We start from the raw sequence: 15020 nt of genomic DNA, 5'->3' as shown, positions 1-15020 counted from the left end.
TATACGGTGGTTAATAAATTTAAAATAAATAAAATATATCAATGGTGTTGAAACGTCAGACGATGGTAAAACATAAAAGTAGAGGGACAAACATATTAATCTCCACCGGTGGTAAGCTTGATTTACATATTCTTGATTTGAATAAATAAAAAGGATGTTTTACACAAACGCAAGGGAGAAAGTGTTAATGTGACAAACATGAAGTTGGAAACGAAGGAAAAAATGAAATATTGCGACTCACCACGACGTATTGTTACATGCTCACTGTGACGCGCCCTTCTGGCAAACTCCATATCGGTAATGAAAAATTGTGTACTGCCCCCGTGAGATAATGAAACATCACTGGGAAGATAATGGAGATACAAACACGCAGAAAGTTCCACCCAAACGTCTCTCATGCTTACGTCCGTGATGGTATGCAAAGAAAGGAAAATTAAATCTTATCTACTCCTCCCCGCGGGTGGGCTGCTCCAGATGGATGGAATGGGTGGGCGATAAATAAAAAGGGCACACGGGCTCCTTAAGACACCAAAACACACCCACCTCACCCCTGGTTTCCACCGTCGCACCGATTGGCCTGATTAGGGCGCCGCGAAGAAGATCGCGCACATGAATATGCAGCAGGTGATAAATAGAAACCGTTGTTCTTGTAAAACTAAACTCGCTCTAATATGGCATAATTTTACCGCGCATACTGTTTTTATACCGCCGAGCGAAAGAGGGAGAAGTGCACTCCCCTGGGTCGTTGGTAGCAGGCGTTGGATTTTGCAAAATGGAAAGAAAATCAAAGTCGTCCGAGAAGAGTAGGAAAAGTTGTCGAAGCAAAGTGAAGGGCGAACAAAAAAACGAACCGAAGAAGAAAGAAGCAAATTAGCGTTAAGGAAAGGAACGCCGAAGAAGCCACCAGTACCATGGCGCGACTACCGGTCTAGGCCAAAGATGGAAGCAGGACAACATAGACGGGAGCGTTGTCGACTTTGTTTGGAAAGAAAGCACCACGCGGAAGGGCTGCAATGCGAGCACGAGAGTGAGAAAGCCGAAGGAGTGTGCGAAAGAGGTAAGAAAATGGGCCAACAAGCCGTCGAGCGTCGAAGGGAAGAAGGGAATGCACATCACATTATGCAGCAGCAGTGCTGTGCCGCACACTTGCACTGCCCCAGCTGCATCGGGCGAACTGCACAGCCTGGTGGAAAACATGGAATCGAGCACAAAAGCGCATTGTTCTTGCTGCACACAGCGTCTTTTACTCCGAATCGTGTGTGCCATTTTCACTCTTCATTGAGTTTCCCGGCCGAGCGCGGGGTGGGGGAAACGTGGTGGATTTTCCACTTGGGAAGCATCGTTGAGGTTTTGTTTTTCCACACGAGCCGGTATATTGTGTTCCCATTTGTTTTATCGCCTTCACTTCCATGTGCATGCCTGCTAAATCCTTTTACCATTGGCTTAGGAAGAAGAAAGCATTCCTCCAAGTGTGTAGTGTTTGTTTTTCATTTTCCCTCATGGCCACCGGCAGTGCCATGTTGATGATTGACAATCGCATCACCCTTTGGAAACGAGTGGAAACAACGAAACTGCCTGACGACTCCCGGAATGCTCCCGCTTTCAATTCCTTCCATCTGTGCCATTTCTTAGCGCCAGCAATGTTTTCTTATCCACATTAGTTTTTATTTTTCTATTTGCACCGATATCAACACGTTGCGACGACCACTTTTACTTTATCAACTGCCATATCGACACCAACAACAACGCCGTCGACTTCCACGCCACCCGAACGAGGGTTCGTCGCTTTCTGTCGGCGGCGTTGAAGTCTTTCGTTGCGTCGTTCGCATTTCGATGCGGGATGTTTGGTTGTTTGTTTGTTTGTTTCTTTCGTTTTGCCTTGATTTAATTTTTATTTTATTTCCACCACCATTTTGGCACCGTTTCGGAAGTGGTGGGATGCGTTTTCGATTTTTATCTCGTTCGCCAGCTTGTTGATTTCTTTTCGTTGATCGTTCGGTGGTGATGGTTTTATTTAGTTGGTGTGTTTTTTTTTCCTGGTTCAATTATTTGGCTTTTCTCTTTGCTGCAAAAGCAAAAAAAAATTAACACAAATCGGAAGGAGGAAAAAATGTAGAAAACCAACAAACGGAAATTAGGCAACCGAGCTGCCCATATCCCTCAATGTATTTCGTGCGTGACAAAATTGTGTCACTGGCCCATGGACGAACTTCGGCTCTTCCGTTCGGTCGCAAATTGGCACCGCGGCGTCTCGAGCCCATCGATTTAGCGGTGATTATTTATCAATTAGCGACGTCGACGTCGAGTGCGACCTCGGATGTGGCAGCGAATGGGAAAATAGCTGCCCCCCAACCGAGAGCCGAAGCTCAAATGAGCCGTTAAAGGTAAGCTATGAAGGAGAGAAAGGAAAAAAAAAACGCAGCTTTAAGCGCTTCACTTACGCCACCCATTTCCGGCGCATACCAAAGGGAATGGAGCGATAGAGAACACGAGACAAAAGTGACACAGCTGAGAATGCAGCCGTAAATCTATTAATTATCGGATAGGTTTTCTTCTTGGTTGGAAAGTGCTGCCCCGAAAAACAGAAAAACGTACCCCACGGGGGAGGCACTGGGGTGTTAATCTTCGGACAGCTTTCGAAGAAAACCCAAATCAAAAACCCACCGAATGAAGGTTAGCTCTCGGGGGTTGGATGAATAAATGACGGGATAAATTTCACTCCCGGCACTTCCAAGCTCGTGCTTCGTTACGAATTACGACGCGGTGGATTTCGGTTTTTCTCCCCGTGGGTTTTGGGAACCGGACTAATTCTCGGGCGCTTGCTTTTAGAGGTCGCACACGGCAGAAGAAACTGCCAACCCGCGGACGAATCTGCGGCTTCTCCCGGTTTACGGCGCCGGGGTCCCCCGGGCCTCGGTGAAGGGAATTATTTATGAGTTACACAACGCGAGGCCAAGTGGTCCAAATGAAGCATCTCGGCACCGGAGGAGGCTTTGGCTTAATCGCTCGGCTAAGATGCTAAGATGCAAACGTCGGAAAGGGCCCGCAAGGGGAAGCAAAAACAAAACTGCCCTCAAAAGTGCTGTTGACCCACTTTGCACCACACGATGCCGCAAGTGGTCGCGCCGTAGTTAGAATCATTAGCCAGAATGCTCGAAGCCGTTCACATTCACCGGAGGATGCAGGAGCTTGTTGGTAGGTAGGTTGTCTTCAGGCCGCGGGTTTTCACCCATTTTTCCAAGGCCCACCAAACAACCTGCTACGATTGGGAAACACGGTAACACCCGGGTCTCGCGTAACGAGGATTACTTTCGTCGGAGGACAAATTGTCCTCATAGAATTGCCTGCCTTTCAAACGCGCTCAAATGGTTTACGATCTATTTTAAGCACTCTTTAACTACTTAACTTTTTTGTTTTGTTTTTCTTGAGGAAAACGCAGTGACACATTTGCTTCATTTATTGTACAGTAATAATCAAATTTGATATGAAATCACTTTCTTTAAAGAAAATTAAAAAGTATTTAATTTTTTACTTTTTGATAAAATAGCTTTTAAATCGTTTTACAACTGCAACAGTGTTTTTTTGAATGAAAGGTTTAAAAAAAAAGGTTTGTACATTTTTAAGCATTATTTCTATGTTTTGAAAAGAGAAGGACCCAATTTTTGCTAATCCAAATATGTCCATTATACTTAAATTATCCTGAGAAAAGTACTCTTATGTAAAAAATCTTTGAACGTTCGGTGACGTGTTCTTCAACGAAATTCAATTTTGATAATTCAGATGTATGATTCTCACATTTTCATATTTTGTTGTTATTGTCATTGGGAAGTAAATTTACAAACTCGTCACGCATTTCATTCTAACATTGAAATTTAAAAACAAATATTATTGTGTTTGATGTGTTAAAATACGGGGCCTCCAAGAGCTGCTTAGTTTTCTTACCTTATAATCCGCCTCTGCATAAACCATTGAAAGATAGGACAAATCAAGGTCACGGGTTTCCTTTCAACATCATTCATATAGTGCAAATTAAATAGTTTTAAAGACAACCATGTAAATCGGATCTTGAAAATAGTTCTACTCTTTCCAAATATAACTTCATTATTGAAAAGTATTCTTGCAACATTGTTAAAGTGCGTGGCAAAAAGCAATTGTGCAAGTACAGGTAATTGAAAACTAAGGTACCTTACCGGAATTGATAAAAAATAAGGATTTATAAATTTCTCGGTTGAAGATTGAAAAAAAGAAATGCAAGTTTGCAAATGACAGGAAGTGAAAAAAATAACTCTCACGAAAAACCAAAACAACCAACAGTATTGGACAGTTCAACGCAATTGAACCCTCTCAAAAAAAGGCTATGATTGTACAAACTGACATCCTTCGCAGTAAAAGTTGTTTCTTGCTTGTATGAAAAGGGGTTGAATGCAGGAAGCGACAATAAAGCTGGGGTTTTGTGGAATGAGCACCGGCTCGCTCTTTTAATGAAGATGCCGGAAAAGGCCCATCGACATACTTTTGAGGCACCGTAGTTCGGCGGTCTAAATGCGGCGTGCATTTCGGGGTTGCGCTTTGAATTTTCACACGCTCGCGCCGCATGATGCCGAATTGATTGAACGCTCCGTTCAGGGCCGACGCGTGAAAAAGGTCACTCGCCGAGGGGTCCACTTTGACGCTTTTGCATCGCGGTAAGAGGCAGGGGAAGGGGGACCATTTTTCCCGACCATTTCTCCTTCGTTCTGGGATTAGAGCGTGCACGATAGCGCGTGGCTTTCGGAAGAAGGCGTCGATGGAAGAACTGGAGCAAAACGCCCATCGTCACATCGATAGCCAGCCCAATGGCGGTCCTCCTCGTCCCTGCTTGTCTTCCCCACCGCCGGGAGGTCACAACTTTCCACTTTCGTTTCACCATCCCGAGGGGCGAACGACTGCTGCCCCTTGGGGAATTCATCTTCGCGACCGATCCGGGGCGGTTTGAAAAGGAAACGCAAAGCAGCTGTTTTCACTGCGATTAAGATGCGTCGCCGATGGATGGAGACGATCCGGTCGACGAAAGAAAGAGTGATCACGCGATCCGCGATCGGGGCATGATAACCGGACGACATCCGGACGTTTGGCTCGCGCATCAACCCGCGTGTCGCCGGTGGAATACAACCTCCGGTGTACAGTTGTTTTGATAAAAGAGGTGGAGCGAAAAGTTACTTTGTTGGTAGGTTTTTTTAGAGGAATCAACAAGAGAATAATTTAGCAGTTTTAAAATAGGATAAAGTTAGAGAACGACGTTCATAAGGAGCTTAAGATATAAGAAATTTATTATCATTGGAAATATAATCTTTTCAAGATCGCCAGCGAACTTTTTGCCTTCCCCACAACACAACACAAACACGACCCGAGTCAATGCTCGATATGCACCAGTTTTTACTTTTTCCTCCCGCTCGTTTCCCATCGCGTCGGGATGATTTGCATACATTAGCGATACCAAATGCACTCGCACTCCCCTCTTAATGTATGCTCCACTGCGGCAACATATCGGCCCGGGCATGGCAGCATAATTTGCATATTTTCTCCTCATCATCCCGGATGGTTTAGAAATAGAAACCGATCGACACAACGGGAATCCGTTTGGCGCTGGAAAATGGGAACGATCCGCCGGATGTGGACCGTGCGTGAACGTCACGCTGGCCTTGAGGAGGTGGAGGAGGAGGAGGAGGATGGCGATTATGTTGTGGTCGTGAAACGAAACAATTGGCGACTTGGCGGAGTGTCAACGGCTTGACGGAGGTCTTTCGCAAAGTTCATGTCCTCCAACTCTCTTCCGTTTGCATTATCTCTGCCCGTTTTCGACACTCGACAACGTGAAATTGATCACGACGTTGACCCAAACCACGACGAAAATGGCTAAGAAGCTTTTTGTTTTCTTCACAATTCCGGTAGGAAACCCTCGGCAAGGAAAGAGGACAGGTAGGGTCGGTGATAATCTCGCCGGAAAATTCCAACCATCGCTGGCGACAATTAAGATATCCGAATCCGCATGTGTCCCCGTTCCGTTCGGCAGTTCGTGGCTCATCACTTTGGCATCAGTCGGGTAAGTGTGCGTTACGACGACTGCTTCAAGAAAGAAAGTCTCAGTCTCCGTTGCCCTTACCCTCCCTTGTCCGCGATCGCGGCTGATCGAAAAGCGATTCGTCGAGTCGGAATGTGAAAAGTGATAATTACCGACGGCCATTACACGGGCACTCTTTGCGCGGGGGAATGTCGAAGGCCCGAGGAAATTCAATCAAATCCGACCGACATCGACGGAATGGAGCATCATTTCATGGGAGGTCATTCACGGTCGCGTGTTTATGCCCTTTCGGTTGTAAAAATGGGCTTTTATTGATGGCCCTTCGATGTCGCAGAGTTGCGCCTTTCGCATCCCAGTGTTGATTGGAAAGTGAACGGGCAGGAACGAGGGGTAAAGGAGGGAAAAATTCAAATGGCTTTACGACATCGAATGTCATAACTGCTGGGAAATGCATCCCGTACCCGGGATGCAGTGGTTGAATGTTTGAGCATCACATTTTAAAATAATTTCATGCATGACGCTATTTAAATTGTAAAATATTCATATTACAACTCTTACAACTTAATTTATTTTCCAAAGTTTTATTTTTAAAAGAAAGCTTTGCATGACTATCTTCATTATTTACGCTTTTCAAATTGTTAAATGTTTCCACATATTCTGTGACACCTCTAACAACTTAATTTAATTTATTTTCCAAAGTTTTATTTTTTAAATAAAGCTTGGCATTACTATGTTCATTATTTACACTTTCCAAATCTACGACATATTTTAGCTTTTTCCATGTATGGAGTTCTGTGTACACTAAAAACTCGACTTCTAAAAAAAACTTCTGAAACTTTTCACACACTAAGTTTAAGTACTGTTGATGTTGTTGAAGGTTTGTTTGATCACTGTTTTTTGATAAAATCATCTAAATTTTACAATTGAAACTCAGTTTTACAACACAAACAAAACAAGCATGTAAACCAATGTCTATCGTATCCAACATATTTACCCTAAGGATTATACATGACGGGGAAATTGATGAAATATCAAACATTTTAGATATGTCGTTATTATAAGGATTAAATTCAAACATATCTTTCAAGTATTAGTTAAAACCATAATTCTATTCTCAATCCCTTCTTCACCGAGCAACGCCGGGGCGTCAAGCTAGTTGTAAAATGTTTCTATCGAACCGGTAACGCCGTTAACAACTAAACTTAATTTATTTTACAAGTTTTGTCATATTTTTCGTCACTTTTGTTTCTCATTTCAAGCGATAAAAATCGACAAAGATGTACATTTCCTATTACCGGCTGATTAATCGCTTCCTTGCTCACTTCCTCACTGTCTCGCTTTCCGTTTGCCGGATCCGTTGTTTCAGATAAATCTGACTAGCTCTGGCATGTGGTTGACTTCTAACGTATCGTTCCACCAGGCTAACGTTTCCTCCATTTTTTGCCCTCCATTTTGGGAGCGTTGCCGTAAATTGGTTATTTCCCGGTCGAAATTCTTTCCGATTCCCAAGGACCACCATTTCTCAAGCATCATGGCTTTATAGATGTCAGCTTGAACCGCACAATAGTTAGGAAATATGACAAATTTGCGTGTAATTATAACGTTGTGGTTCGTTTTCGGTGTTTTTTTTCTTCTTCCAAACCTGCCACTCTTTATTTCATTGTGTTTCGCCGAAGTCGCGATCTCGAATCCGTTTAGTTGGGGGAGCACTAATTTCCCTACACCTCGGGCGGTCTTGGAGCTGCTGCTGCTGCTGCGGTCATGCCACGGGCGTGCCGGCGTGACAATGACCTTCGTGAGGTTATCTTCGTTTTCCTTCTCTTCTCTTCACTCTTTCACCCCCAGGGCTAAAGTACGACCGCCAGGTCGCACCCTAAAGGCTGAGGCAATTGAATAAAGGAAACACACGCTCCTGACACATGAACCTCAAAAGCCGTTGGACGATTTTTCGGGACGGTTTCGATTTCTCATCTCGCGCCTCCCGCGGACGGTTTCGACGGAGCAGTCAACAAAATTGATCGCTTCTTTCGCATCGAACGCTGGCTGATTTCCGTTCAACAAAATCATGTTTGAGTCATCGAGGGCTTGCTGGAGCCGAAACGCGCCCCAGAGTGACAAGTAAATCGAGCCGCACGAACGTAGGGATAAGTTGGTAAGGAATCGTGAAGGGAGTGGCCACAATTAATTCTGCATTTCATGAACGAGTCTTTTTTTGGAAACCAAATATTCTATTCAACCTCGAACAACTTCGGTTCGCGTTCCATTCGGTGACTTAATCTTATTTTTCTAATTCTTCCCATTCAGTTTGAATTCTTCGATATCCAGTACGGGGGTGCATTAAATCATCGCATCGTGAGGACGTTTGGTGAATTCTTAATATGATTTACAGATTGTTTTGGTTCGATTTCGGTGGGTTGAACGAGGTTCTTAGGAATTGATTCAACGAACATGATACAGTTTGTCATGCGTCTCATCCGATTTGTGTCCACTTGATTTAAATGTTAAATTTTGAAATAATCGACACTCGACTCGAAACTAACAAAAACTAATTTTATAATGTAAGAGAGTCACAAGAGTGTAAGATTAAAATACAAAAAAAAATTGTTCTACATAATGTACATTTAAAGCAACACATCAACACTCTCCTGTCAAAATTTGACAGTGATGATTGATTATCAACGGGTTCGTTTCCAAATTAATAAAATAAACAAGACATTAATAGGTGATTACTTGGTGCAAAGAAAAAAAGAAAGGCAACATTGTTTTTCCATCTCCTATGCTCTGAATACTCCGGGAGAAAATCGCAACCAGGAAGTGGAGACAATTTCCCTTTGCGAAGAAAGCTAGCCTCGCAGGGAAGCTCCAAGGGGAAAATCTCTCCAAAGGGCCCGAGTCCCTATATTGCTTTTTAAACGATCCGTTTGTGTGTGAGTGTGTGTGTGCATGAAGGGAGCTTGGGGCGGCCATTTCGTCTCGGTCTAGTGACGAACGAGCGAATGAATGGTTTTGCGCGTGTTGATTGCGCAAGTCGCGCTAAATAGCGTCCCCCGTTCCATCGTCCTCTCCACTCCAGGCCAAACTCGCTGAATGAGGCTTATAATATCGATCTATTTCGTTGGCTCCCTCGTGGCAGGCGTTGGATGAACATCGATCAGCTGGCTGGCTGGAAGCGAAATTACATGAGTCCGATCGATTCGGTGACGAACGATACGAACGCTCCCCAACAAACCTTCGAATGGGTGAGGAATAATTATAGGAATTATCTCCGGTGGCGGCAACGGGCCGTTCCCGTTGGCTAGCTGATTACATCTTTCGCCTGGATGTTAATCTTTTGCCAACAATCGACCGAAAAAGAAAACCGCGCCAGAAGAACGCCTCCATACGATGGCGACACATAAGCATGGTGGTGTTTCTCCTTGATGCCGTTTTTTTTGCTGCCTTCTGTTTATGGCGGTTTTGCTTTTGCCTTAAACGTAATCGAAGTAATCTACCCCCGGGGAGGAACACACAAGACTCATTTAAAGCCATCAAACCAAACCGAACGACCGAACGATAAACGGTCGAAGACGAAAAAAGTGTTCGAACAGCTGATTCAAGTGGCGAAAAAGAAAGGCAAAGAAAAAAACGCACCTTCACCCTGAGTCATCGCCGAAGAACGAAAGCGGCACAAGGAAGCCCTCGGTCAAGGTTATCTGCGGCGTACAAAAATTCCGCACCCCGCCGACGAAGGCTCATTCGCATTATGTTATGCTAAAATATTTTGACTAAGTGATCCGTGAAGGTGGATTCCGCTCGGGGTTTCGATCGTAAAAATCGTAATTTTATTCCTTCACACGTGGTTGTCGTGGAAGGCAGCAGGAATCTTTTATCTCTCGCGCAGGGCACAACGACATGCTCGTCGTGAGGAAAAGAAAACCCCAAACCAAATCATCACCTTCATCAAAGTTAAAACAAAAACAAAAAATCAACAACGTAGTGTGTAAAAAATATGAACATAGGCATAAAACAGCACGGTAGGCACAAGACAAGAGACCTTCTTTTCTAATCCGAAGAACAAATGTCCGCATTTTTTTTTTGTCCACGCGTTCCATCGCGTGACGTTTTCACGGGAGCTATAAAATATTTAAATGATGCTCATTTGTAAAGCCATCGCCTTTGGTAGCTTGCTGGGCTAGATCTCTCCAACCGACGTTGTTTGTTAAGCCTTTACTGTCACACATATTTGAAACGAATGCCTTAAAAATTAGGTAAGGAAGCGCACAGTGTGTATGTGTTTTTTTAGAGAGTCTACAATCCGAGCTGTTGCTAAATATGCTGACGAAGAAGCACATTCCTTTGCTGTTTATTCTTGGAAAACATATTTTTATATCTCGAGTTAGTTATAGTTTCATCGTTCTGTGTTTATGGATTGTCACGAAAATGGGCTTTTATATTGCTTTATTTTCCTCATAAAATGTTTTTGGTGAAATGGCGAAAAGGATATGATAAAGATATGATTCATGATGATAAATTATTTTAGAGTACGTGAAACGATGAAATTTTGTTTTTCATCTCAATATTGAGCTTTATTTTTCCAGATTTCTGAAGAAATTTATTCTTTAAGTAATTTAAAATAGTTGTTATTTTTAAGCAGAAGATAAATGAAAGCTACTTTAATCGATTGTTATCTTTGAACCAAGTTAGTTATTTCTCAATTCACAGCACAATTCTGAACAAAACCAATAATAATCCCAAATTTCATTTCAAATCAACTCAAACAGTCTAGAAGATATTCAAAGATTAAAGAATAGTAGTAGACAGAACAGTGCAATAATAAACCAACTCATGTTGTGAAGCATTGAGAAGAGTTGTGTTTATTTCACGTTACCATGGAAACAACCATGCGTTTACCAGTACTAGTTTGAGGTCCAGAAAACATTTGACAGTTAACGATTACTGAAAGTTGCAATCGTTTAAATTGGCGTTAAGACATTCCCAAATTGTTCAAAATAAGTAATTAATGTATTTTGGCTTGTTTAAATTAAATAAACGATAGAAAAAGAAATACTTACTAATGTGACCGTTGCTGACCGGCAACGCTATGTGCCCATTCGATCGATATCCGGCGGGCATCTTGTGGTGTTCGGAGTGAAAAACGGACAGTAAAAGAAAACTACCACCTCCACTTGTTCTCTTCGATTCGCAATTAGATTTGCGTTTGACCGGAGCACACGATTCAAAAAAGGAAATGCTCAGTGGGAAGCTGCACCGCTTCCTCAGCACACACACACAGTACGTAACATGTTGATGTTAATGTTGCTGCACACCTGAAAACAGAGCGTCACGGGCGCATCCCAGTGCACAGCGCGCTCCCGTTGTCTCACTTCAGTACACTTTTCGCTCCACTTCTAGACGGAGGACCAGACGGCCGGCCGGATCCGGAACACCATGTTCGGCACCGATTGATTTATCTTTTTTTTCCTCACTTGCTACACGCACGGACACACAAACACACCGCGGACAGGAACTGGAGCGCACTTGTCTTGTTGTTGGGCAGTTGGCGTTTCAAGGACGGCGGAGGAAAACCAATCGATGGCGTGTGTTTAGGTTTTCCTCTTTGATTGTAAACGAGGCTTTGACTAAAACGACCGACTAATCTATTTTTATCTTCGTCCCATTTCACTATCAGTATTTGTTTATAACTAGCAAGTCTTTACACTTTACTATTTCATCGTATTTTCATTGTGTTGTTCTGAAAAGCGAAGCGTTGTTAAACATGTTAATTTATGGGACAATTTATTACCAAAAACAGAAGAAGGGGTTAATTTAACATTCAAAGCTTTGACGTTGAGATTATTCACTGCCAATCGAAAGGCACCATTATGTGTTTCCCTTGTGCTTTTCCAACATGGACCATCAATCACTCACTTAAGGGTACCCGATGATTTTATGTAACTAACCTAGCCCCTATCAGGCGTTTGATAATGGCAAAAGGCGAAAGAAAACACTCACTCTCGCCCACCGACGCGAAGGCAAAGAGGCACGATTACACGGGCCGATAAGCAAATGAACCGTTCCGCCACGTGTCGACCGAGGGGGAGTGGGTGTTTTCCCAGCAACCCGCATCGATCCATCGACGGATCGATCGATCGACTGATCGAACACGGCCACCCATCGATCGGCGCGTGACGGGACCGGGTTGTGTTGGAAATTTTTCGTACAGTTCGTCGAACGTTTTCCATCTTTTGTTTTCGGTCCGCTTCTCATCAACTCTCCCGGGGCCGGTTGCGCAACTCCGATGGACGGAACGGGCCGGATCTCGGCCGGGCGCATAACATAACATTTGGGTTTTTGTTTTAAATTTACGATGTTTCCGTTCCGCGCACGTACGCAAGCGGTCCACAAACACACACAACATATGCGTTTGCGAGCTAGCTGGCCCTTTGAAGATGTGCGATGATGTTTGTTTCTTCTTTCATCCACTTCGAGGATCATCTTTCAATCTTATTTTCACACCGATTTTGGTGTTATTTCTATTGCTTATGGAGATTTTAATTTAATTCATTTTGTTGTTGATTGTTTTTTTTATTTTCGACAATCAAATTTAACTGTCATTTAGGGTTTAAGATTTTCTCCATAAACTTTCATAAACCAGAGAGAAAAATTATGAGAAAATAATAAAAAGAAATGTTTCCCCAATTTGTCACTCGTAAAATGTTCGTCCAGTTTTGAAAGCGTGTGCACTAAAAATCAACCCGAGTTATTCCTCAATTAAGTATCCCATCCTCCGCAATGACGGCCATTATTTAGTCATTACAAATTCACCATAGAAGGCAAAAAATGGGTCCGGGCGTATGGCATTTCGAAGACGACGCACTTCACAAATCGGGCACGACACGCCTAACGGAAGTGCTGCAAATTCTACGCTGGCCCAAATACTTGCCTTCGAAGCCAACCTTCTCCCACCCTCACCTACTTCACGACAGGTGCCCAGCTGGGAGGGGGAGGGAAAGGAAAATGGTATAAATTTGCCAGCCATCAGCTTGGTCGGAAGACGCTTGGTTCATTTTTTCCTCACTTTTCCATTGTAGGTCACGAGATCTGGCATTGAAGTGTGAGATTTTGATTAGCATTTTCCATTCCCAGGAGGGGGGTGGGCGAGAAGAAAAACTTGGTGTAGGATTAAAGGGAGTGTCGTGCCGGATTGACTTACTTTTACCTTTTTTTTTGCCGTCCCTAAAAGCGCAACCCCATCTTCCGCCCACTTTGGGGGGAGGTGTGCGTTCGTGCGCCTTTGATTAAGTGAAATGGAGAAGAAATTGAGAAGAATGAACACTTGGAAAATATCTTTCACCATCCCCGAGAAGCATTTCATTTTGAGTTGACCACCTGCCACCGAAGATGTCGAGCAGAAAGGGATGGAAGGAACGTTAAGAACGGTAAAGTTTGGAAATTCTTTCCGCTATCGATACACAAAACCAAACTAGAAATGAAAAACATCAAATGAACAATGAATGAAAACTAAGTTGCGAGGGAAGAGAAGGCAGAAAAAGAATGATGGTTAAATAGAAGCGATCGACTCGCTTAAACGGTGAAAAATGAAAAAAAATGAATAAGCAATGAGCAGACGGAACAAAACGCATCATGATCAGTCTCATTGCAAACGCGTGGCGTCCATTCTAATTCCCGATCCCGCACGAAGATTCATCTCCATTTCTTCCCCCAAACTGTTCAGCATCACGTCGATCGATCATCGGGAAAATTCCGTAGGATAAGAGAAGCGAGCGATAAGGGAAAGAGTAGGAGAGAATGAAAGAAGTTAATTAACCGATCAAGCAAAACTCATCGCCATCATTCTCGAGTGCGGCGATCACGGTATAGGTGGGTATCAAATATTCTGTTCCGGAAGGCACAAGAACTCACCCCAAACCCCCCCGGAACCTTATCCTACCCCCAGGAGGAACACTTGAGGGGAAAAAAAACTGCGTATCGAAAAAGGTTTTCTCGATCCATTCTTTTCCGCATTTGAATGGATTTTAGCAACGCCTATTCGGGCACAACAATTGGGCCTCCGAGCAGCACTCGCGGGGGTGGTCACACATGCCCTAGGGGTGTCCGGCATGGGGTGGGACAGCCCGGGTTTTGCCATCAAAGTATGGGTAAACGCTTTTTTTTCAACAAACTAGCATAGTTCTATTCTGTTCTCAACAGCGTGTTAATGTTTTGTTCTGCTATTTGTTGGTGATCGGTTTTTTGTTTCGTCTACCTTAAAGCTGTGGGTGGTGGGCCCGGGGGTGGGTGGTATTGGAGGAGGCGCACACACAATAGCATCACGAGCCGTGCTTCATTTGGTTCAACTCCGGCTTCTCGTAGCGGTTCATCAATTTTCAACACTTACACATGATTAATGGATCACGCGTTTTTTTGCTTCCTACTTCCGTCGCCACCTTTCCCCCTTCGGTGCTCTGTTCTATGCTAATTATTTACCGCCCCCTACCCCCTTCCCCCTTTTCGACGTTCGACGACAAATCAGGTGGACAGGAATGGGAAGCAGAACGTTTCCCCTTTTTTTGTTTTGGCTTTGTTTTGCTCCAAGAATATCTCACTTCAGGGGAGGAGAGGGGGAAAGGGGAAGGCACGCGGGAGATGATGGAATGCTGGTGCAAGAAAGAGGTATTACTAATTATTTATTCGCGCGCTCGATCGGAAAGCCGCGAAACTGCGAACTTAAAATTGATCGAACGATGATTTGTGAACGGAAAAACTTCCCGATCGAGGGTGGAAGATCGATCCCGTTGCATAGGAGGGGAGAAAATTAGTGAAAGAACAGTACAGCGAAACGACCAATTTCTCACATCCATTTCCGAATCCGAGCGGGAATCGGAAAATGAAAACAACATTTCTTTAGTTTTTGGGGGAAATAACAAAAACAAAATGCTTGCCAAATCAGCATCGCACATTGGGAAATAGTATCGGTATT

General features: G+C 43.7%; 1 protein-coding gene across 1 annotated transcript in view; it reads right to left on the bottom strand.

Moving 5' to 3' along the window:
• The window catches only part of LOC131272642 (calpain-11-like), a 35682-nt gene extending 24509 nt beyond the window's left edge, over positions 1 to 11173 (bottom strand). The window contains exon 1 of the mRNA XM_058274460.1: positions 11113 to 11173. Coding sequence (XP_058130443.1) covers positions 11113 to 11173 — 61 coding nt within the window. The remainder of the gene's footprint in view (positions 1 to 11112) is intronic.
• Positions 11174 to 15020: the final 3847 nt, after the last annotated feature.

Source organism: Anopheles coustani, chromosome 3 (genome assembly GCF_943734705.1).
Source record: "Anopheles coustani chromosome 3, idAnoCousDA_361_x.2, whole genome shotgun sequence".
In the NCBI taxonomy this organism is placed as follows: Eukaryota; Metazoa; Arthropoda; class Insecta; order Diptera; family Culicidae; genus Anopheles; species Anopheles coustani.
The sequence above is the reverse complement of the archived record's forward strand: the minus strand, read 5'-3'. Positions and strand labels throughout refer to the sequence as shown.